This window comes from Pleurodeles waltl, chromosome 4_2 (genome assembly GCF_031143425.1).
Source record: "Pleurodeles waltl isolate 20211129_DDA chromosome 4_2, aPleWal1.hap1.20221129, whole genome shotgun sequence".
NCBI lineage: Eukaryota > Metazoa > Chordata > Amphibia > Caudata > Salamandridae > Pleurodeles > Pleurodeles waltl.
The window spans coordinates 92,140,077-92,164,843 of record NC_090443.1 but is presented as its reverse complement, the minus strand read 5'-3'; the positions used below and the strand labels follow the sequence as shown (position 1 = coordinate 92,164,843).

At 44.2% G+C, this 24,767-nt stretch overlaps 1 protein-coding gene across 1 annotated transcript in view; it reads left to right on the top strand.

Annotated features, from left to right (window-relative positions):
- Positions 1-24,767, top strand: part of DCTN2 (dynactin subunit 2) — a 297,447-nt gene that overhangs the window by 118,429 nt on the left and 154,251 nt on the right. Inside the window, exon 3 of the mRNA XM_069230810.1 lies at positions 24,548-24,644. Coding sequence (XP_069086911.1) covers positions 24,548-24,644 — 97 coding nt within the window. The remainder of the gene's footprint in view (positions 1-24,547; positions 24,645-24,767) is intronic.

The following is a 24,767-nucleotide window of genomic DNA, read 5'->3' as shown; positions in this document are numbered from 1 at the left end:
TTAAAATCTGTTACTCTTTGGCAAAGAAGGACCCTCCTGAGGGCATTAGAGCTCATTCCACCAGAGCTAAGTCGGCCACTTCGGCCTTGGCCAGGGGTGTTCCTGTGGTTGACATCTGCAAGGCCGCAACTTGGTCGTCCCTTCACACTTTTGCGAAACATTACTGTTTGGACTCTGAGGTCAGAAGGGACGGCCATTTTGCACGGTCAGTGCTGCAGGATTTCTTGGTTTGACCATTTAGGCACCCGCCACCGGGCGTGGTACTGCTTTGGGACTCTATTCATTAGGTGAGGAATCCACAGGTAGTTGTATCCATCAGAAGAACGAGTTACTTACCTTCGGTAACGACTTTTCTGGTGGATACATTAGCTACCTGTGGATTCCTCACGGTCCCACCCGCCTCCCCGTTGCCTTTCTGGTCTTACCAAGTAATCCTTGAGTGCGCTCCTCTTGGTCTTCAAGGTTGCAATAGACGTTGTATATATGGATACGTGTGTATATTATCTGTATATGTATATATATATATATATGTATATATCTTTGTGTACATACATGATTTGCATATATTTGTTCGTTATATTAAATTTACAGCTATTCATTGCAATATTGTGTATTTTACAAGGTTATGGGATGTTGCCTTGCTCTTTCATTGCATTGGGTGGTTGTTCTCATTCACGTAAAAAATGTTGGTACTGACGTCGGCACGTCGTCGAGGACCTCTTATTGCCTGTATGACGTCAGACGGCATCGCGTGGGCTAGAGTGACGTCCTCGTCGACGTGCAGAGACTAGGAAGAAGATTTCCGTCGAATGCTGGCGCCATGGGAGTATTCATTAGGTGAGGAATCCACAGGTAGCTAATGTATCCACCAGAAAAGTCGTTACCGAAGGTAAGTAACTCGTTCGTTTGTCACATAATTTGCTTATATATTCTTTCTTTGACTGCAAAGTGAGAGGAGTTTGTAAATACTAATCCCCATAGCAAAAAATAAGTAGCATTATGTCAGAAGACATCGCCTGACATTTTACCTCTGTCTTTAAAGCACAGTAAATGTGACAAGATAAATACCAAATTTAAAGGCATCTTTATTTATTGCTTGGACTTAAGTAACACACTAAAAATTGGCTAGTGACCTACCAGTAGGTCGAGTCATCACGACCCACACTTTGGGAAATGCTGTTCTACAATGTATCTGGATCATACAGATAAAGGTCCCAGGTGCTGAGAAGAGAAACCTAGGGTTTAAAAATGGTCTGTTACTGCTGGGTGGCCCTTTTGTTTTGATGTATTCTGATAGACTGTTTAGCAAAGCGGGAGAGGTGTACGGAGAACCGTTAAACATTTAAACCCGTGAGACTGCGATGCTGGGTAGGGGAAAGGTACATATTGCTGTACACTGACTAAAACCCCCATTGTGACTAACCTTGGTTAAGATGTGATGTGACAGAATGGAGTGCTGCTGGGAAGATAGACAAGTTTACTAGATCTGATGTGATATTAGCTAAGGACTTGGTAAGATTTAGAAAAAATATTCTGTACTTTGATCTATCCCCCTGTCTATCATTTTACTCCCTTGACAGACCCTGCCTAGGACATTAGTTGTGGTGGCAGGGATTTTATTGTTTATGCACTATATACTCCCTGGTGATGTGAGATGATCCTTTAATATATGCTGAGACTACTGTTCAAATTGCTATGCTGTAATGCACTTCTTCTGTTTGTTAATGATGAGCATTAGAAATAATGTCAAGTGAATTTCTAGTGCCTCATCAGTCTGCCATCAGGCGCTTTACAGATTGTGGAGAACAGTGACCTTCCTCAGTTTTGTATCCATAGCTGCCAACCTCACATGTTCTGTTAATGTTAATTTTGTATTTGAAAAACCTTCTGTTGCCAAGGTATGTCGTTAGTGCTCTTTTTGTGGAAGTATGTTACAGAGAAGTGGAGCATTTTACCAGGAGGCAGCAATGATCAAACAAACGTGCACTCGTCCCACAACCAGTTGCACTGCTTGGAATCTCACATTGCCACTAAAAGCGAAAAAAAACACCTTTAGATATGTGTGTGACGCTGTAGTCACACACATCGAAAATATTGTAGGACAGTTGGGGGCTGTGTTCTGAGCATTAGACCAGCTCCCTGTAGTAGACTACTGATATGCTTTGTTAATGAGATACAGTTAAATCCAACTTACTCCCTCCAAGCTCCTGGGAGAGAGAAAGATATCCAAGAACAAAGCGCCATCAGCACGCTTGAAGTGGAGAGAGAGGGAGAGAGAGAGGGAGAGAGAGAGAGAGAGAGAGATATATATATATATATATATATATATATATATATCCATCCATGAACAAAGCGCCATCAGTGTGCTCAAAGTGCAAAGCAAGAAGCAATACATACCCTGGTCTAATAACACAGGCTGCCGGAAGAAATCAAAGCAGAGTCAAAGCAGCATGCTCCAATACATTGTGACCAATCACAGAAATTGTAGACTTGTTGCACGCAAACTGTAGGGAAGAGGATGTGGTTTAACGGCCTGAGCTGCCGACTTTGGGGCTGGGGAATCCTGTTCCAGTCTCTGCACTGGCTCAACATCCCGTGATTCTGGGCAAATCACTTAATCTCCCTGTGCCTACCAAAAATGAATGTCTCCTTCTCTACTGTAACCAGTGCTCATGTAAAGCGATTCAGTACCTTCAATCCATGGGAACAGACACCGCAAAGAAACAGGACAAGAAACAGTGACATGCACAAACAACATACCGCCACGGAGCGTGAAGTAAAATAAAAAAGTAGTGCGTGACAGTAAGGTATATGGCCTGTCCTGCAATAATCCATGTAACAGGGTCAGTCTCCAAGGCTGTGCCAAACAGCCTCAAGGCAGGAGAAACGCAAAGCATTTACCTAGGAAACCAAAGGAATTTCGGAAGGCAAGCCAAGGAACCAATGAAAGGGATCGATGTTGTGAAAGCCCACAGAAATAGATTGCAGCATGTCGAGAGACGGCGCATGCACGCTGCCTAGGCACGACCTAAAAATGAGTCATCTAAAATGTAGACGTGCATGCTTTTGTCAAATAATAAGCAAGGGGCCTGGTGAAATTCCGGGAACCCTCAAGGTGGCACAAGGAGATAGCATTCCAGTCAAATAAAATTTGCCCAAGTACCGGAGGCATCTGCTCCATGCACTGTAAGCGAGGGAGAGCCCGAGGAGTATGAACTGATGGTTCTTGCTGGAAACCTCAGTATGGCAGCTAGGAGTGACCCTGTAAGCATGTGAAGATTTAGGTCCCATTGTGCACATATTTTGCTATTCCAGCCCCAGCTATGCCTAAACTCTGTAGTCACCACTCCAGCCACTGCCTTTTGAATGTTGTAAAGCCCGCTCAGGGATCACAAGTTGCTTGTTAGACTTCTTTCTGAGCGTTCGCCGGTTTAATACGAATCGCCAGCCGTGCAAAAAAAGCAGGGGTGCGCGACTGTGGATTTGAGGAGAGACGCGCATTCCCAGTCTTCTTTCCCCTGAATGCCTTCTGCAAGGGAGGAACTATTTACCACGGCAGCCCACAGCCGGTCTGCTGCTGACAAGTTGAACTGGTGGCACTAAGAAGGAGTGTTTTATGTGAACATGAGGTTTTTGAAGGATAGATGTCCATGTTTGTGTTCGGTGGGCTCATGTAAAGCAGTGCTCTCTCCGAAAGGGCTGGTACTGACGGGTAAGGAGTACCGGCACTTTTTTATTTTTAGAGGGAGAGTACCTACACTTCTCAAGAAAAAAGTAATACTTTTAAGTGTAGAGCACCGAAACTTCTCAGAAATAAGCAGGTTCTCGGATACAGAGTACCGGCACTTATATATATTTTTTTCATTTTAAGCACTGATGTGAAGTAAAAATGTGAATTGTAACGTGGGTAGTTGGAAGGCAGTGGATGAAAGTGAGTCGGAATTGTGCCCGTGCCTCCTAGAGTTTTTATTAAAAAAAACACTAAAAGAGACTGTTACGTTTGAGTTGTGTTTTGGTCACGTTAAGACAGTAAAGGGTGTTCTTTTGCGTTCCCTGAGAGGGATTACCGTTTGCGCAGTGCAAGCGGAATAATGTTTTGTGGTTTGTTTTTATAGGTTAAAAATGGTTGGCGAATGCGTTGTGAGCTGTCAGGTAAAGCATCGTTTTTTATATTTTAGGTGGAGTGTACATTTAGTGGTGGGGTGTACATTTAGCTATGTTGTGTGTTTACGTGGGCTGTCAACAGGTGCATTTTGGGTGTTTGAAGTGTTGAATGTGAAGTGCCTCGCAGGTATAATACGTTTGATGGCTTTGTTAGTTGTGTTGATAATAATTCATGGGCGGAACAGAATGAGTGATAGGATGAAGATTGTAATGATGAGGAATATGAGATACTTTTGTGTGCGGGGCAGCTATGTTTGTTAGGATTCTTTTACGTGATGGGAGGATGTGTGATTCTGTAGTATAGAGAAGCTTTTGGTGCGTTTTCGGTCTGCCCTTAAGACAGCTTTACATGTTTTTGAGCCTCATGTTTTTATTAAGAATGTGTACACATACATACAAGGAATTTCGGTCAGCTCTCTTGATTAATTAATTTAGTTAGCCGTCATTCACATTTTGTTTCGACCCACCGCAGCATGGGGCAGTGAGTCAGCACTCTTCATCTATTTTCTGTAATGTACCTTGAATGATTTCATTTTGCCTTATTGTAAGGAAATGCCTCCTTGGCATGGTTACCCCCTACCTTTTTGCCTTTGCTGATGCTAAGTTTTGATTTGAAAGTGTGCTGGGACCCTGCTAACCAGGCCCCAGAACCAGTGTTCCTTTCCCAAAACTGTACTTTTGTATCCACAATTGGCACAACCCTGGCACTCAGGTAAGTCCCTTCTAACTGGTACCCCTGGTACCAAGGGTCCTGATGCCAGGGAAGATCTCGAAGGGCTGCAGCATGTCTTATGCCACCCTGGGGACCCCTCACTCAGCACATGCACACTGCCTCACAGCTTGTGTGTGCTGGTTGGGAGAAAAAAACCAAGTCGACATGGCACTCCCCTCAGAGTGCCATGCCAACCTCACACTGCCTGTGGCATAGGTAAGTCACCCCTCTAGCAGGCCTTAGAGCCCTAAGGCAGGGTGTACTATACCACAGGTGAGGGCATATGAGCACTATGCCCCTACAGTGTCTAAGCAAAACCTTAGACATTGCAAGTGCAGGGTAGCCATAAGAGTATATGGTCTGGGAGTTTGTCAAACACAAGCTCCACAGTTCCATAATGGCTGCACTGAAAACTGGGAAGTTTGGTATCAAACGTCTCAGCACAATAAATGCACACTGATGCCAGTGTGCAATTTATTGTAACATACACCCAGAGGGCATCTTAGAGATGCCCCCTGATTACTTACCCGACTTCTAGTGTAGGCTGACCAGTTTCTGCCAGCCTGCCACACACCAGACATGTTGCTGGCCACATGGGGAGAGTGCCTTTGTCCCTCTGTGGCCAGGAACAAAGCCTGTACTGGGTGGAGGTGCTTCTCACCTCCCCCTGCAGGAACAGTAACACCTGGCGGTGAGCCTCAAAGACTCACCCCTTTTGTTACAGTGCCCCAGGGCATCCCAGCTAGTGGAGATGCCCGCCCCTCCGGCCACTGCCCCCACTTTTGGCAGCAAGGCTGGAGGAGATAATGAGAAAAACAAGGAGGAGTCCCCCACCAGTCAGGACAGCCCCTAAGGTGTCTTGAGCTGAGGTGACCCCTGCCTTGAGAAATCCTCCATCTTGAGTTTGGAGGATTCCCCCAATAGGATTAGGGATGTGCCCCCCTCCCTACAAGGAGGAGGCACAAAGAGGGTGTAGCCACCCTCAAGGACAGTAGCCATTGGCTACTGCCCTCCCAGACCTAAACACACTCCTAAATTCAGTATTTAGGGCTCCCCAGATCCCAGGAAATCAGATTCTTGCAACCTGCAGAAAGAAGAAGGACTGCTGACCTACAAGCCTGCCGAGAAGGAGGAAGACGACAACTGCTTTGGCCCCAGCCCTACCGGCCTGTCTCCAACTTTGAAAACCTGCTCCAGCGACGCATCCGACAGGGACCAGCGACCTCTGAAGCCTCAGAGGACTGCCCTGGACTACAGGACCAAGAAACTCCAGTGAACAGCGGCCCTGTTCAAAACCAGCTACTTCTTTGCAACAAAGAAGCAACTTCCAAGGACTTCACGTTTCCCGCCGGAAGCATGAGACTCTACACTCTGCACCCGACGCCCCCAGCTCAACCTGCAGAAAACCAACACCTCAGGGAGGATTCCCCGGCGACTGCGAGCCCGTGAGTAACCAGAGACGACCCCCTCTGAGCCCCCACAGCGACGCCTGCAGAGAGAATCCAGAGGCTCCCCTAACCATGACTGCCTATAACAAGGGACCTGACGCCTGGGACCAACACTGCACCCGTAGCCCCCAGGACCTGAAGGAACCGAACTTTGACGCAGGAGTGACCCCCAGGTGACCCTCTGCCTTGCCCAGGTTGTGGCTGTCCCGAGAAGCCCCCCCTGTGCCTGCCTGCACCGCTAGAGTGACCCCCGGGTCCCTCCATTGAAACCTATAGAAAACCCGACGCCTGCTTTCCACACTGCACCCGGCTGCCCCTATGCCACTGAGGGTGTGTTTTGTGTGCCTGCTTGTGTCCCTCCCCAGTGCTCTACAAAACCCCCCTGGTCTGCCCCCGAGGACGCAGGTACTTACCTGCTGGCAGACTGGAACCAGAGCACCCCTGTTCTCCATAGGCACCTATATGTTTTGGGCACCTCTTTGACCTCTGCACCTGACCGGCCCTGAGCTGCTGGTGTGGTAACTTTGGGGTTGCCTTGAACCCCCAACGGTGGGTTGCCTATGCCCCAGAACTGAGACTTGTAAGTGTTTTACTTACCTCCTAATCTAACCTTTACTTACCTCCCCCAGGAACTGTTGATTTTTGAACTGTGTCCACTTTGAAAATAGCTCATTGCCATTTTTACAAAGACTGTACATGATATTGTTTCCATTCAAAGTTCCTAAAGTATCTAAGTGAAGTACCTTACATTTAAAGTATTAACTGTAAATCTTGAACCTGTGGTTCTTAAAAAAAAACTAAGAAAATATATTTTTCAATATAAAAACCTATTGACCTTGAGTAAGTCTTCGAGTGTGTGTTCCTCATTTATTGCCTGTGTGTGTACAATAAATGCTTAACACTGCCCTCTGATAAGCCTACTGCTCGACCACACTACCACAAAATAGAGCATTAGAATTATCTAATTTTGACACTATCTTACCTCTAAGGGGAACCCTTGGACTCTGTCCACACTATTTCTTACTTTGAAATAGTATATACAGAGCCAACTTCCTACACTTATCATATATGCAAATGTGTCTGAAACAGAATGCACTTAATGTTGGGTGGTGTGCTTAGGTTGCCTGCCGCTCCTATATGTTTACATTTTTTATAGGTTTGCCAGTTTATTTGCATGTTGCACGTTTGCAAAGAAAACACATTTAAATAAATTGCACGCTTGCCATGCACAAACCTATTTGCGTTACCCATGGTTGTTTAAAGTGAGATGCTATAGAATGCTGTGAATATGTTTGTGAAATAAGTTCTAGAGTTGGGCAGTTTGGTCTGAGAAGCAAATTTGCAAGTTAGCACAGTAGGCAGGGTTAGTCGTCATATTTTGAGTTCAATATTATGAAATTACTTTATGCTGGTTCTTTTTGTGTAGGCGTAACTAAGGAAAATCCACCTTGTTCTGGAGTATACCAAGGCATATTTTTACTACGTCTGTGAGATGCACCCATGGGGCTAGTCCATAAGAGTGTTTGTCTTCACAACTTTTAGGAGGTAGACATAGGCATAATCGTGGGGAACGAGTGAGCAAGGATTGTAAGGCCTAGTTCACTAATAATTAGACTTTCTTCATTGTGGTAATTTAGTTTGAGATGATATTGATTCAAATACTTTTGTGTCTGTTTGAATTTGAGCATGATTTGTGTGGCTTCATCTTTATTCATATAAGAGGGAGAATCTGATCAACAATGATAGGGTTCTTAAGGTAAGCATTAATGTTATTGCAGAAAGAATGGATAACAAACAGAAGCAGGCGTAGTAGAGTGGAAGGAACATTATATGTGATTTCCCAGAGGGGAAAGAGGGCATCCACCTTGACCTTTCTTCAGATTTGTAGATGATATAAGGTTCGAGTTAGGAGAGAGAATGGTGAGACCCAGTAAGATTAATAGCACGTTCTGTTTGTCTGCTTGCCTTTTGTTGTTCCATTATAAAATTAATGCTGATGTTGCATTTTGTGAATGATCTTTGCTGGATTAAGCTTGTTGTGTGATTCTAGGAGTCATATAGTTAGTAATATAGTGTGCTTTGAAAGAGATTGGCATTGATGGGGAATTCGGACAGGGGGCTCCCTAGTATGTCAGTGGAGCTAAAGGACCCTTTCTTCATTAAACATTTTATGTAAGGGTGTGTGAATTCGGACCGGCACTGGTTAGCCCGAGTTTCTAAAGAGGCATTTAGGGTGGATGAAAAGAGTGAGTAGAGCTGGGTTTGTTTTGGATGTTTTTAGTGTTGTTAATTCGAGATCTTGACATCCTATTTTGTGAAAGATGTTTTGTTTTGTTTCTACGTATTAAGATTATTAGGCCGTGAAGTGCTTTGCCTCTGCGGTGCAGAGTTCTTGTGGCAAGGTGTTGTCATTGGAGCAGGTTGGCATATTTTTCATCTCTTTTATTAGTCTGAGGAGCTCTTGTCTTGGAAGCAAGATGGTGGGGATTCCTTTGTATTTTTTTTCCTTGATGGGATCTGAATTACAACTTGCATGCTAACACATCTTTGTGAAATTGTCATCAGCGCTCTAGTAGTCTGATCTTAGCTTAGCTTTGTTACAGTGAGTTTTGTATAATTTGTGTTTTTGTGTCCTGTAGAGTTTGGGCTGATAGGTTCTCAGCTGTCAGAGGTGTTGGTATGATGGAAGTAGATGGACCAGAGCATAAGTGATAGTTTTAGGAGTTAGAAATGTTATCAGATTGTGGCTTCAAGCATGTGTGGAGTTGTTAGTTGGCGGGGTTTGCAAGCGTGTGTGCTTGCGAGAGAAATATAGGATGAAAGTGAATTATGTTTGCTGCAGGCGAGGAGGAGTGACTCGACTTAGACACTTTCCTTACAACGATGTTGTCAAGTGTGAGTCTGTCAATGTTGTTTTATCCTGATATCATTGCCACACTGAAGATTGGATTTGATCCTGAATCTCTGTAGCAGAGTAGTTACTGTGGAGAGGTTTAGTGTTAACTTATGTTCGGTAGCTTCCTTGTGCACAACTGCTACTCAGTGGCCCTTGTATTTGGACAGGTAACTAGCCTGATGGCGTAGTCTTGGGAGATGGCCTTGTGTAAGATGAGTCATAAAAAACATAACCCTTCTACAATCTGAAAAGTAGCACAAATCTTTACTTTATGCAATGTCAAAGCAGTCATTATACATTCTGCAGTACATCTCACCAACATCTTTCATCCATTCAGACTTTATAAAAAAATATCTATATAATAGATTGCATTTTAGCATGCCGCTATATTTAAATTGATTCTTCGCAAACAATATTTAAATTGATTCTTCACAAACAATCTCCTGAAAAAATCACGGGGTACTCTTTAAAGGCAGTGACATGCAAAGCTCTGGACCATTAAGGGCAACATTCTAACAATGTTTTTTTCTGCCAGTACTCATTTTAGCTGCAAGATATTTCTTCACAGTGCCTTTATTAGTATAATCATATCTATATTGCATAGATATCCCATAACCCTTATTTCAATGCCATAGGATATAATTCACTTGTAATAAGGCCATCGAGATATCCGTAATGTTTGTAAAGGGCAACCCACCTGCCAATCTTTAAATCTGGCAATCCCGCCCTGCCTTTAATTAAATTGATTAAACTCCATTGCAGATGTTAAGCTTGCACAAGTGTATGACAACATTGATTGAACAGATATGTGTGTGTGTGGTAATTATGCAGTTGTAGTTACAATTGAAAACACCCTGGGATGACCAATTACTGTTAGCTCCGCAATCTGTAACTAGCAGTACAACCTTGCAAACCACCAGTTGCACGTCAAAAGCAATACTCGTGACCTTGCCCACAATGTGACAGAACAGATCTCTGGCATAAATTATCTCACAAGTGACTTCACTTGTGATGTCACCATTCACATTATCAGCGAGATAACTTTGTCTAGAGTAGGATTTCTTTATTTCGGTATGTGTTGTTTAATGATGTTGTGTTATTAGGTTTACTTAGTATACATTTTATGAGATAATGAGCAGTGCATTTATATAGGTGAGTTATAGCTTGAATAGCTGTTTGACAAGTTATAGATTGCAGTGACAGTCCTAACTGGGAAATTGGAGTGGGTGTGGCTATGGGCAGGGCCCATTTTGTGCGAGGCCCCTGGGACCCAGGATGTCTCACACCACTGGTGAAGTGTGTGTTGGAGGTGAGCGAGCCCCTTCTGCCAACACCGGAATGCTACAGGCCGAGTTCATTGGGAATATAGGTGGTTGTATACAAAAGAAGAAGCTGGAGTCAGACAAGGCCTGATGCTCTTTGAAGAGACAGAGGACTGCCACTATCTATGCAGGTAAGCAGGAGCCTAGGTGGTGTAGGTGTTGGCTCAGTAGGGCAGACCATGCTCTCCACCCCACAACTTATCACCAAAGCACTGTCTGCTTGCATTTGCTGAGAGGACAGGCACCTGTGAACAATGGTAATAATATTATTCATCAGCGATAGCTAGACCACCCTAGGCAATTTAGATCCTACGGGACACCACAGCCACAAGACCAAACAAGCGCAAATTGATGGCGGCAACCAGCGTCACACCCTTGCCCTTTCCAGTTACACACACAACATGTCATAAGGGGTGAGGAGCCCCACCCCTTTAACAACTGCTGGCGCCCTTCCCCAGCCTCCAGTATGGTAAATTGATATAGGCAAGCCCACTGGGGGAGGCAGGCCAGGTGGTGCATTTTCCAGAGGTCACAGGGAGACACCAAAGCAATTGAGATTATGTCCAAAAACCTGCATTCTTAGCAGCATTGTCATCAGTACTTGCAAAATAGACACACATTACAGAGTAAGTGGGTGGGACTTTAATAGTGGTTTAGATGTCGAAAAGGATAGATCTCCTCCACCTCTTCGTCTCAATTTAGCTATCCAAAATGTGAAAGCATTGACAAAGTGGCTGGTAAACTGACCTCTCTTAGACTCCTGGTGCAGTAGGATCCAGGGAGTACGCTTTATTTACTTATTTTTCTCACCACCAAATTATCAATGTGTGTAACTAGATTGTATTGTGTGCTGTTTGTCCCTACTGTCTTCGGTGTACCTCTCGGAATATTTGGGCAAAACAATATTGGATCATAGCTCCCTGTCATTCAGTAACTGAACAGTAGGTGCCTCTGTCCAGTACCGACGTCGTTGTTGGAATACCCTGCCTTCCGGGAAACACTGGGTGTGGACTTTGGCCATTATTTCCAGTATATTGAGGGGTTGATTCGTCACCCCTTGGAAACTTGAAAGCTTTAAATCTAGTTACCAGGGATAAATGTATCCATGCAGTAGTGGGGGCACATAGAAAATGGTGATATAGATACAGACTTTAGAGGAATCTTAGATGAACCTACAGAAGTAAGACAAGCAAAATGCTGATGGCCAAGGAGAACCTTGCTAACCCGCTTGAGAAACAGAGATGCATTGACTGTTCCATCTAAGTGTCAAAAACACAATGAAGTAAAGAAAGCAATCAGACTGTTGGACCGGATGATTAAACAGGAGCATGAGGGCACTCGTTACAGAAATTAACATTAGGCCTGGCATAAACCTCTCCTCCCAGGTAAATCTTAATGAGGCTGTCTATTGTTATTATCAAAAACGATCTGTAAATACAGAAGGATCCCCGCTGTCTGCATCATAGACGCATTTTTAGGGGACTACACTACTGCAAGTGATCCAAAAACATAGGAAAGTTATGGATTGGCTGATTACCATCCAAGAAGTCAGAGGTGCCCTTTTGTAAGTGGCATCCAGGAAGACACCAGGTTCAGGCAGGCTCCCAACAGAATTCTCTACCGTCCATGCAGACCAGCTGGCGCCCAAACCTAGCTTTGCAGTATGCAGTGCTTTTTAAGAGAGAATATTTATTCCTCTTTTGTTTCCACTCCTAAACCCATCATCACAAGTGAGGCAATAAAAGTGCTTTTACCAATCCTACCTTACAGTTCTCAGTGCATTTTAAAAACAGATTACACAAATCCTTGGCACAGTATTGGCTAGGACCCTTCTTCTTGGGCTTCCTGATTTAATCTACTCAAGCTAAAACTAAATTATACCATGCCACAATACCTCCAAGTATAAAGAGAATTTTTAGGGTGATCGAGGAGGCTCCACTTCTCCGGCAGAGCTCGGCCCAATAGGCTCCTTCATTTGGAGAAGGCTATTGACACCCTGACATTTCAATACATTATTGATGTCCTCAAAATACACGTGGAACATGAGAAAATTGATAACTCTATTATGTGCCATACTTTCGGCTAGAAATGAACAGGCAAATATATATATCAGCCCCATATCGAGTCCACTGCCCCAGCTGCTGCTTGCCCTAGCAATGGAACCCTCTGTAACTAGACTGCCATTGAAGGGACAAGACTGGGGCAACTCACTGACAGAGAGACTCGCTTAGTATTGCTCTATGTTGGTGATATGTTATTATTGATAAGATATTCAAAGAGTGATCTAACATAGATAACCCAATTTCTGAATGTTTTCTAAAAGGTGTCCTGCTTGAGCTTAAAGTGGGTAATGTCTTTACTGTTTCTCACTGCCCCGGTGGGAGACCTGAGCAGTGTAGACTAATGTGGCAGCTGATTGGTTTGATCAAAACTACTGAAAGATGGTACGTGCTTGAAATCTTTGATGGCGTTTTGGAAAACACTGCCTTTACGAAAGATAATAAAGGTTGTGTTAACCAAAATGATGATGTCAACTGACCTTCTCTATTACTTTGTGAACCTTCCAATATATTTACCTAGGAAATTGTGCTGAGAACTGGACTTCTTAACTTGCCTGTAAGTTCCTACTGTGTGGGACAAAATGTATCCAGGGTTTGGAAAATAAATGCTACTAGTGTACAGCATCCCCTATTATGCCATCCACTATAGTAGCAGTGCATTAATGACTTCAGGCCTGCTATTGTAGCCTGCCTGTAACAGTGCAAAGTATGTGACCTGAAAAAATAAACCCTTTTGACAAGTCAAAACCTTCCTTTCAGATATTAATAAATCACCCCTATATAGGCCCTGTAGTCCACAAGGCAGGGTGCATAGTATTTAAATGTAGGACATGTAGAAATGTGAAGTTAACATGCCCTTACAGTGACCACCACACACAAGCCATTTTCACTGTAGGAAGGCTCGCTGGACCACAGAGAAACACTGAGCAGCAATAATCAATACTAATGCTGTATCTTGGGAAAGGGACCAACAAAAACATAACTAACCCACTATTTTTACTAGTTATTGAAAATCCATTTCAATACAGAAGTTGGATTTTTGACCCTTACTTTGCTAGGCCTTTTCCCCTAGAATGCTTAGCTCGTTTTAGGTTGCAGCCTACCAGTCTGGTTTGCAGAAGACGTCTTGGTAACTTTCAGAAAGTTGACCAAGGAAGGCATTCCACTCGGTGGTTACTATTGGCTTTGTGGTTTGTAGCTCACACATTCTGGCTTGCCATTTGCTGGTTTTATTTGCTTTAGGTTGTCCAGGTTCAGTTTGTCCCTCCCGTCTCCTAAACCGTGTTTTCTGTATCTTTCCACGAACTTAATTTCTGTTAACAGGCCTTTAAATCTTGTTCTTAACTCGTCACGTTTGCTTGTGCATTCAAAGACCAAGGTAAAATGTCAGTTGCTGTTTCCAGAGGGCCCTTGTTTACTTTTCTTTAACTACAAAGGTAGGAGATATATGTGGTTATCTGGCTGGATATTGGTGGGTGGAAAGAATTTTTTTCTAACACACTATGTTTAAATGAATTGTGCAAGTATTTCAGAATATATCAGAATGATGAATACACAAATGAAGCACATTTTTTGTTATTTCTGAAGCGTTGGAAACTAATACTTTAATATGATCAAAATGAATCATTAAACTAGGTGATACAGTTTCCACACATTTTCATCTGTGCACTGAGTAGTATTATAATAAAACTGTATTAGTAAAACTGTATGTCTGTGCAAATGTAATGGTCATTTCAATTGAAAATGTGTTGTCTGTAATGACCGTGTGCTACTACACCATGAATACTCCACTTTATGGCACTCTACTCTACTGTGCACCACTGCACACCGCGCCACTCCAGTCTACACCTCTCTCCTCTACCCTGTTCCACTCTACGCCGTTGCACTCTTCGCAGCTGTACTCCTCGCAGCTGTACTCTACACCACTGCACTCTTGGCCACTGCACTCTACACCACTCCAGTCTAGGTCACACCAATCTATTCTGCTCAACTTCATTCTGTGTCACTGTACTCAATGCCATTCTGCAACACACCACTCTACACCAATACACTCTACGTCAGTGCACTTTATTCTGTAACACTCAACTCTGTGGCCCTGCACTCCACATCAATCCACCTTATGCCACTCTAATCTACTTTGTGCCACTTTATTCCACACCATTTTGCACTATTTCACTCTGCTACTGTACACATCTGCACTGTACCCTGCACCATTCCATTCTACGCCGCTTCACTCTACTCTGAAGCAATATACTTCATGCCACTGCACTTCATGCCATTTTACTCCACTCCGTGCCACTTCACTCTATGCAACTGCGCTCTGTGTTACTGTAGTCTTAACCACTGCACTCTGCCAATGTACTCTACACAACTAGACTCTGTGACTGCACTGTACACCGCTGCACTCTATTCTGCATTACTGTCCTCTATGCCACCGCTCTCTGCGCTGCTCTACTCAACTCTACACCACTCCACTCTGACACTCTACTCTGCAACACTGCACTCTCTGCCATTGAATTCTACGCTGCTCTACTCTGCACTACTCCACTCTACTCCACCTCACTCTTTGCCACTGCACTTTATGGCACTATACTCTATTCTGCACCACTGTATGCTACTCTACTTTGCATCACTCTATGCCACTGCACTCTGTCACTAAACTCTTTTCTGCACTCTGTCACTCAACTCTATTGTGCACCACTGCCTTCTTCATCACTCTACGTCAGTGCACTCTCTGCCACTGCATTCTGCACCAGTCGCCTCTGCACCACTGCACTCTGCACTCTACTGTTCACCACTCTGGTCAATGCTACTGCATTCTTTGACGCTGCATTGTACAGTGCCGCACTCAATGCTTCTGCATTCTGTACCACTATACTCTGTAACACGACTCCACACTATGCATCTCCAATACCTGACACACTCACACTCCACTCTACAACACTGTACTCAACTCTTTGCCATTCCACTCTACACCACTCTACTCTATGCCACTAACATTTATCCATGCTGATCAGAAGCCACACTGGTGAACAACATGACTAAAACACATTGGGTAAAGTCAGTAGCTCTTGCATAGGTGAGACCAATTGGCTTTGCCAATGCTTCTTTGACTATTTGGGGTAGTTTCCGCTTATGCCTCCATAACTTTTTTCCCCCACATAAGGTATCCATGCCAAATTTGTGTCCTTTTCTCCAACATCCTGGGAATGCCAACGGTAGACTGGTTTTGTGGATTTCCCTGGAAGGGACTGAAAAAATAAGCAATATATAGCTAAATTTTGGTTTTTGGGGAAAAATAGAAAAAAAGTGCTCCACAACAAAAATCATCTTTCCCACCCCTAAAAATGGCACCACTAAGCTCTTTTCAGGCGAAAGATAAATGTTCTCATTCTAAGGTGTCTGGATAAGAGAAGGTTATAAGTGGCTGGGTTATCTATTAGCGCTGAATATTGGTTTCATAAGAGTACCCAGAGTAGATGTGCCAAAATAGATGCACAGCATATAAGCACATTTTATGCGTATGCCAGAGTGCTGACTAGTCTGATGATACATGTGCAGGAAGTATATAAGATCCAGTTAGGATTGTGGCGTGCTCGTTCAGGCTTGATTATTGGAAGAGCCCAGATTTAATGGTAATTCTGAATTACAAATGATGATTGAGAGAGAGGGTTTTTTCATGTAGGGTACTGAATAATTTGCATGTCTGTCCAGAGATAGCTCCTACCTCCTGTACGGGTTTTATGACAAATAGGAATTATAAGTAATGAGCTGAGCTTTCTTCTTTAATTTATAGACTGATTTTCATTTGTAAGAAACTAGGCCCCAACTTGTGAATCCCTTGATGTACAATGCAGAAGGTTTAGATTTATATTATTTTGGCTACTGTTAACTAATATAGGGCCAGATGTATCAAACATTTTTGTGATAGCCAACGGGCCGTTTGCGATCGCAAAAATGAATTTTGGTATGTAACAAGTCCACTTTGCATTTTGGTAACTTGTTACCGAATCGCAAATTGGATTTGCGACTACATACAGACTCGGTATTAGGAAGGGACGTGTCAAGGGCGTCCCTTCCTTATTCCGAATTGCAGAAGTATGTATGACTGTTTTGTGACCGTGAATGCGGTCGCAAAGCAATCACAGTTACCACCAATTTCAAATTGGTGCTAACCCATTCGGGAAGGGGTCTCCAAGGGACCCCTTCCCCTTTATGAATGTATGCAAAAACGTTTTTTAAGAGCAGTCAGTGATCACACGGACCACTGCCTACTCTTAAAAATCTGCCTACTTTTAAAAATGCAAAGAAAACTTTTCATTTTAAATTTTTAAACGCATCCTGTTTTCCTTTAAGGAAAACGGGCTGCATTTACCAAAGAAAAAAGATTGCTTTATTGAAAAGCAATCACAGACATGGTGGTCTGCTGAGCCCAGCAGGCCACCACCCCTCTGATTGTAGCCATTCGCACTGGCTCGCAAATTGCGACCTACCTCATGAAAATTAATGAGGTAGGTCCATTTGCGAGCCCTTGCGAATTGCAGTATGAAACTCCTGGAGTTTCATACATTCAAATAGCGATTACTTAATTGCGATTTGCAAAACATCGCAATTAGGTAATCGCTATTGTAAAGAATGAAACATCTGGCCCATAGTGCTATGAAGGCATGGGTAAAATGCAGCAGTCTGTATTCTCTGTACTTTGACAAACATATTTTTAGTTAGTGCAGTGTAGTCCGTTTGCATAATCCAATCTTAATCGTATCATAAATGTTGCATAATCCAGTCTTTATCATATCATAAGTGTAAGTGAAGATTGTGTCCTATGTAAGAAGGGTAAACTCTTTATCCAGTTCTCATTATGTAGTATGAGTCTCTCATCAGAAGTAGATTTGGGTTGAAGAGGGCCATTAGGTCCATATGGGCTTAGAGATTTTTATTTTCACTAGTAGTTGTGACAGCTACGTACTCTGGAGACAAGATGATTTGAGTTTTAAGGTTTTGCCATATTTCTCAGGTAAGTATTTCTGTTTTTGAGGAGTTGGGCTGATTTTCAAGCATCAATTGTTCTGAAGAAAAGCACTTATCTGAATTTTAAAATTTTGAAATGTGATGCTGGAAAGGTTGAAACAATTGTTTAAAGTAGAGGTGGTAGGTAAATGTTAAAGACTAAAGGCGCAATAGCTGAGTCTTGGGGTGCACTAATTGAACTGATGTAAGGTGAAGATGTAAATGGTGATGATGAGTGTCAAAACCCCTTTCAGAGGGCCATCGGGCACGCAGGGGATACTGAAAGCAACCATGTTAGTTGAGGCCTTTTACTCCTGATGTTCCAAGGCCCAAATTACTGTGGATTCCGAGTAACTGCCCCAATTATCTTTCTGCACTTTGCTCTCAGATTAGAGTGTTCTAGGCAGTTAAAGGCTCCTTTGGAGGTGAGGGAGGATGGGGTGGATACAGATTAATAAACATGGCCTCAGAACTCAAAATGTGTGCAGCAACATCAATAAACCATCACCCAGTCCAACACTCACTTTTTTAATTAGCGCTTACCACATAAAGGAAGAATAGGTAATTCACAAACAATTACACATTCCTCCCCTGAGGTTGGGGCTCTAGTGTGTCTCTGGCAATTCCTTGTGTATGCAATCATGGTTATTCCCCATTCACTACTGGTAACATTCAGGGTATGCCCCACTTGTAGTTCGAGTCTCAACAGTCGACACAGGCTCTGATTTAAAGTTAAATGTTTTCCAGTGCTCCAGCGCTTTTTAGCAGAAGTTCCCCCTGGGCCATCACACCCAAAACAAGTCTTACTCATTTGAGCAGAAGTTAAGCATTTGGAGTCCTGGAGTGAGCCCCATCTGCGGGCGATCACTGCAGCTTCAGTCCAAGCCAGGTTAGTCATCTGCATGCGGGCTTGGCGGCTGCACTTGGTGGGTGCAGGCTCTCTCCCTCCCGGTTGTGCTCCTGCAGCGATCAGAGCTTTCCTGTGGCTTCTGTTGTGGGGTAGGTATTCACACACTCCCTATGGGGAGAGAGGGATGACTAAGTTGATCCTGTCTTGGACCCACGCTTGGGTGATACTGCTCCCATGGGGTACTTATTTATTTAACGGGGTCAAACAAGTGACAGTCCTTGGTGCTTCCAGTGACCTCCTCCAATACAGTGTCACCACTGCTCCCTGTCTATAGGCTCTGCCCATTCAACACAGCAGAGCTATCGACGGTGGCCCCTTCTGGCATATGAGGTAGCCTCATTTTTACCCCACAAGGCTTCGGTCCTTACTGCACACAAGACTTTGCGAGGCTATCTTCACTGTGGCCCTCTCATGGCATACTGGGGTCTCTGACTCAGTCCTACAAAAGGGGCATGGACCCGATTGGAGCAGCAGCCGTTTCCTCACAACTCGTACAGGGAGTCCACTCAGCAGGGTTCCCCACTGACCTTGAACCGCCCCTGACCCACCCCCACCCACCCCAAAACGACCTCCTCTTCCCTCACAGGTCTTGAGAGGCAGGCGCCGGTGCTCCAGGGTGGATGGTCTTGGATTTCCTGGGTACTGTTGCTCACCCAACAGGGAGACTAGCAAACTTTGGGTTCTTATTCCTGGTCACAGGCATCAATCTTGCAGAGCTGCTTGACAGATGACAACTTTTGAGGTCTCAACCTCCCCTTCTTAAAGTCCATTTCCAGACATCAGATTTGATTTCGGATATGTCTTTGAAGTTTTATGTTGGGGTTCAGCTTCTTTTGAAGTGCATGCTTCTCTGCTCCATTTTCCTCTTGAAAAGCAGTCTCTCTCAGCAGGGTTGTCTCCAAAGCTGATAGTCCCACAATACAGGCCATGAGAGTGACTAGAGGTTCCCACCTGGATGTCAGCCACAGTGATATGTGCACCGAAACGTTACCCAAGGGCTCCTAGACGTACTATTTATAATTCTGTTATCAGCCCTTTCTCTTTCCTGAGATGTGCCCATGCCCCTTCCTTGTGACCTCTCAGTGAATAAAAGGGCACCCTACAAAGTCTTAAGCCCCTCCCCAGTGTGTATCCCACCCAACTTACAGGAATGCAGCAATCCACAAATCTGTCTTGGGGAATCTCCCTAACTCCACTCCATGTTTCATGATGCACACCTGGATCTCTCAAAAGGGAATCCAGGGCCTTCCATTTTATTGTACCAGCCAAAGGCACATATGCATCCAGTGCATGTGAACAGCATACACACACTGCACAGTGCTGTATCTTTCATGCACTGTACCATTCAGTGGCACACATACACCCAGCACATACACATATCATGCATGCACTGCATCCTTCATGATTGTGCCACTCACTGATACACACACTCAGCAAATGCATTTATCCTGCATGCACTGAACAGCAACTACATCCTTCAGGTACTGTACCATTCATGGGCACATGCACTTTCAGCACATGCATACACCATGCACACACTACTCAGTACTGCATTATCCTTGTATTGTACCCTTCTCAGGCACCCATACGCCCAGCCCTGCTACACCACTTCTGTCTTGCATAGCAGTTCACACCAACCGGATGTAACCAAGGGTGAGGTGAGCACACAGTAGTGAAAAGTTCAAAAGGGAGTGAGTGAGTCTGTAGGCCTCACTTCAATGTCACAGGTTAAAAAGGACCTGTTAACTATTACTAATCACCACACTTTATGTTGCCACCGCAGCGCTCTTGCTGCTTAACTCCTGGCGAAGGCAGTAGCTTAAGGCTGTAGTTTTCCACCTTTATGGGCACCTCTCCCGGTCCAACAAGACCTCAATCTGCGAGACAGGCCAGTGCCATGGTGCACATGCATGATCCATGTTTCCCCATGACAACAAAAATGTGTGTTAGGAATCCAGACATCAGTACACTTGGACACCCATGGCAGGGGTACACAGCAATTACCATTCAGAGGACATTTCCATCCCAACAGTGAGATAATCTGGGTCCTGTACATAAGGAAGGATTTTTCCAGTTGAGAACAGTGTCCTGCACTACAGTGTCATATGCCCATTTGGCTAGAAATTGGTGAACTGGTGTCATGACAGATAAGTTAGTAGAGCAGCAACCCCATTGTTGTTGAGCAAATTCTCATGGTTGCCCCAGGTAGAGATTACTGGTTAATCCATACTTCTTTACCTTTCGAAACCATTCTGACTACAAAAGTAGATTTTGTTTGATGATTGTTGACATTTGGAAGGAAGACTACCTTTTCAATAAGCTCACCTATGAAGGGAACATTATTTATAGGTCTTTAATAAGCTGTGTCATCCCTGTAGTGATTTCCCATTTCCTTATAATAGGTTTCATATATGATGCTGTCAGGTGACTTGTTTACCAAGGCAGGTATATGTTTCTGTATGTTTTCTTTTGTTGATTTGTGAGCTGTTTAGGGGAGGTTTTCTATAAGTGTTTCATATGTTGTGCTGCATTTGATAGGAGAATATTGCTTATTTCAAAGGGTGGATGTGAGTATGTAGGGAATGCTGGTGGAGTGAGCATTTAAGTAGTTTGTGGCGTGTGAGTTGACGCGGAGTCCTGGAGCAGGCAGGAATTTTGCTGTGTGTTAATATTAATGAGGGTGGCAGAACTCTTTGTGCAGAGTTGTGTATATGGTGCTTGTAGTTCTTGTCCTACCATCGAGGGCTGAAGCTGTGCCCGTACAGCACCTGCTAGGCTTTCTGGCTGCAGCCGGGCACTGTGGGGTGAGCTGTGAGCCACGTTGCTGGCAATGGCAGGGGTGATTGAGCCCTTTGGCCTTGGACCCAAGATAGGGGGTGCGGCAGTGCCTCAAGACTGAGGGCGGCTGATTGGGTGGAATCTTAGTGCTGGAGTGCAATGGCATCAGGGGCCAGAGGACGGGACATTTGCTAGAGAGAACCACTCCCGGCAGACTAGACCGGAATAAGCCATGAGCGGGTTGGCTGCTCACTGGTGCAGCCCCTTGCCTGTGCTAGGCTCCTCTACTGGGTGAAGTGGCTTACGGTCCCTGGTCTCCCACTGGTGGAGTCTACCTCTGGAGGCCAGCGGGGGAATGTCCAAATAGCTGGTTTTGCTTTCTCCTGCAGAAATGGGGAGATCCGCTTGAAGCAAAGCCGCAGGAGGTTGAGCCCCGGGATGCACTGCGGAATTGATTGGCTCCAGCAGACTTCAAAAGGCCTGTGAGGTGCTCAACTTTCAGATTGGGCAGGCTTCAGTGGCTAACTTCCCGGTTTAAACCATGCTAGTCCAGCAAAGATGTGCGTCATTTCTTGCTGTTATAAATGAGATGATCCAAGCTCGAGTTTTATACATGCTTTAGTTCACTGCCTGCCTTATAAATATGTTGAATGGCAAAACCCTGTGCTTCAGTGACCCACCGATGGGGCGGGACTGGCTTGAGATGGTCAAGGCTGACGTGGATGCAGAGCGAGGCACAGGCCCACCATGGAAGAAGCAACGTCGTCAGAGACACAAGGCAGCAGCCATTGGATCACGCCCGGACCGGAAACAGGGAGAGAAAGGGAGAGCGAATCTATGCTAGATGCTGCCTTTTCCCTAGGGGGCGGCATCCAGATGGCAGCAGTACCACAGCTCCCTGTGATCGTTTGGAATGATGCTTGTAGGTCTTCCATGATATTGTGCAGATGCAGTGATACTGGGTTTGAGACGGTGCACTAATGTTTGGAATAGGTAGTTGCAGTTTTTTGCAAGTAGGGGTGCACTCTTGCGTTGAATGTATATGATAGATTCTGGTGGTCTGCTGCTTGTTGTGCCATGTCTCCAGTTGTAAGTTGAAATTCTTGTCATTGTGGTAGGTTTTGCATGGCTATGGTTGGCTGTGGTTGGATGCGAAAGGCTTGGGTGGTGTGTCTTTTTGTGTGTAGGAGAGATGGAAAGATATTTATTTAGGGTAAGGAGCTGTTTTTGTATCTGTCTTTCACATTCTCCAAGGTATTAGATGCATCGTGTGGGAGTTTGTTAGGGTGGTGTCTTCGACCTTGCTTGAGCTGTGAGGAGATTGTTCTGAAAGAAGTATCTAAAGTAGTGTTGTAGGGGTTGAAATGGGTGATGTAATCTATATAAGGTGAAAAACAATGTTTTGCTACGCGGTATTGTGACTTCCGCTGGTGCACACAGATTTCAGTTATGCCATTTAAGCACAGCAGTGACCATAGTGATGGCCGAGGAAAGGTAAGGTGCCAAGAGAGCGGCATTGATTTGTGGTTGGTGTGTGGAATGTGGATGTATACTGGAGGAATTGTAGAAAAAAACCCGCAACTTATTTAGTTGCACACAGTTCACCTCGGAATACAAATGTACGTTATCACGGTATTGAAACAGGAACCTAACGCCAACGTTAGTAAATTCCTTAGAAATTGCAAGCTGATTATCAAGGTGCGAGAGAGTTCCAGAGCTACCGTTTCCAGCCCCCTGCAAAAGCAACTGCTGTTTTAAGGAAGCCGGGGTCGAGATGCGGCTCCCAGTCGAGGGCTGCAAGGGTTATTGTACTGCGGAGCAGTGCACCAGACCAGTGTGGTTACTGCCCGTATCCAGTTCGGGAACATTAAGATCGATTTTTAGTGCCGCATTTGTGGGATGAGGAGAGATTAAAAATGTAATAGTTGTGTTCTAAAAATGATAAAAATCTATTATTAAATTCGATTGCTGCATAATGATGCCACAGCGGCAGCTGTCTGAAGGTTGTCCTTACAGGCGTCTTTGTTACATGATGAACAGCAGATGAAAGTGATAGCCAAAAACTGCGTCCAAGACCTGCCGCTGTCCCGGAGACGACAACCCATTTTGGCGGTAGCTGCCAGAGCCACTTTACCTGGCCCTGCAGTCCGCCCAGGATGGGATAATGACTGTATGCATCCCGTGTCATGCTCTAGAAGTTGTTATATTGCTTACACAAACTCCAAACGTCATTTGTTAGGGTTGGTGTAATAACTGCACAAAGCATTGTTACTTCCTAGATTGTGCTAAGACTCCATCGTCTGCCACTCAGCCAGATTCTGAGTGTGTCTGATTCTCTGCTCTATTAAACACGAATAATCCGTACGCTGCTGCTAGAGGAGAAAGATGTTCTTTATAGGTTACACTTGTGTCAGGACTCAAAAAGGCCCATTTGGGTAAAGCCAAACCAGGGAATAACACAGACCCTCCCTGCTCCAGTGTAATATCTTCCACTTAATGTATAATGCATGTTTACGACATGTTTAGCTTGGATTTGGTTGATATGAATAGTTGCCACAGTGTCACAGCTTTTTGATTGTTGCAGAAAAGTAAACGCATTTTTATGTATTGATACTTATGGCGTCATGGATTTAGACTTATTACATCTGTTGGCAATAAAGAAACCTTAATGTAAAACGTACTCATTGGTATTAGTCATTTTTAAAATATGATTAGGAGACTGGGCCTTACCGAGAGAAGGGGAGCCAACTGTTATGAAAGGCTGGTTTGTTTGAAACTGGAAAAGTCGGTCACAGGCTACCTCAAAGGCCCTAGCTTGGCTAGCTACGTAATATATATATTTTTGTTTCCCATTGTGTTACTCTTAAGTCGTTTATTGTTCTTGAAATCATGTTTATTCTGACCTGTATTTCTGTGGTTGGTTTGTTCTTAACCTGTTAAATTGGCAATCCTAGGATTTGGAGACATGGTCGAAAAGGAATAATAATTTGGGAATTTCCGTTTTCAGAGTTCTCTAAGTAATTGCTTTGCCTCATTATTTTGGTAAGGATAATGGCAACTCGCAAGTTTGTATTTTTGTATATTGGTGAACTATGGAAAGCCATTTTTTTAGTTTGTTTACACAGGACAAGAATTTCAGCAAAAAAAAAAAAACTGCAACCCAGGGTTGAGTTCACAGTGGTGCACAGTGGAATTGGGGAAGTAAGAACATGAACTGAGGTTAATCTATAGCCTCTTCTTTGTACAGGAGGAGTTAACGAGCACCAGTGTGGAACACATTATTGTCAACCCTAATGCAGCCTATGACAAGTTTAAGGACAAAAAAGTCGGCACAAAGGGACTTGGTAAGTCTTAGGGCTGAGTTGTGGTCTTAATGTAAAACATGATTGCCTTAGTTGAACAAATTCTGGACCAATCTCCAAAGCCTTTAACTAATTCACGGTTAACTGGATCCGTATCATGGTAAC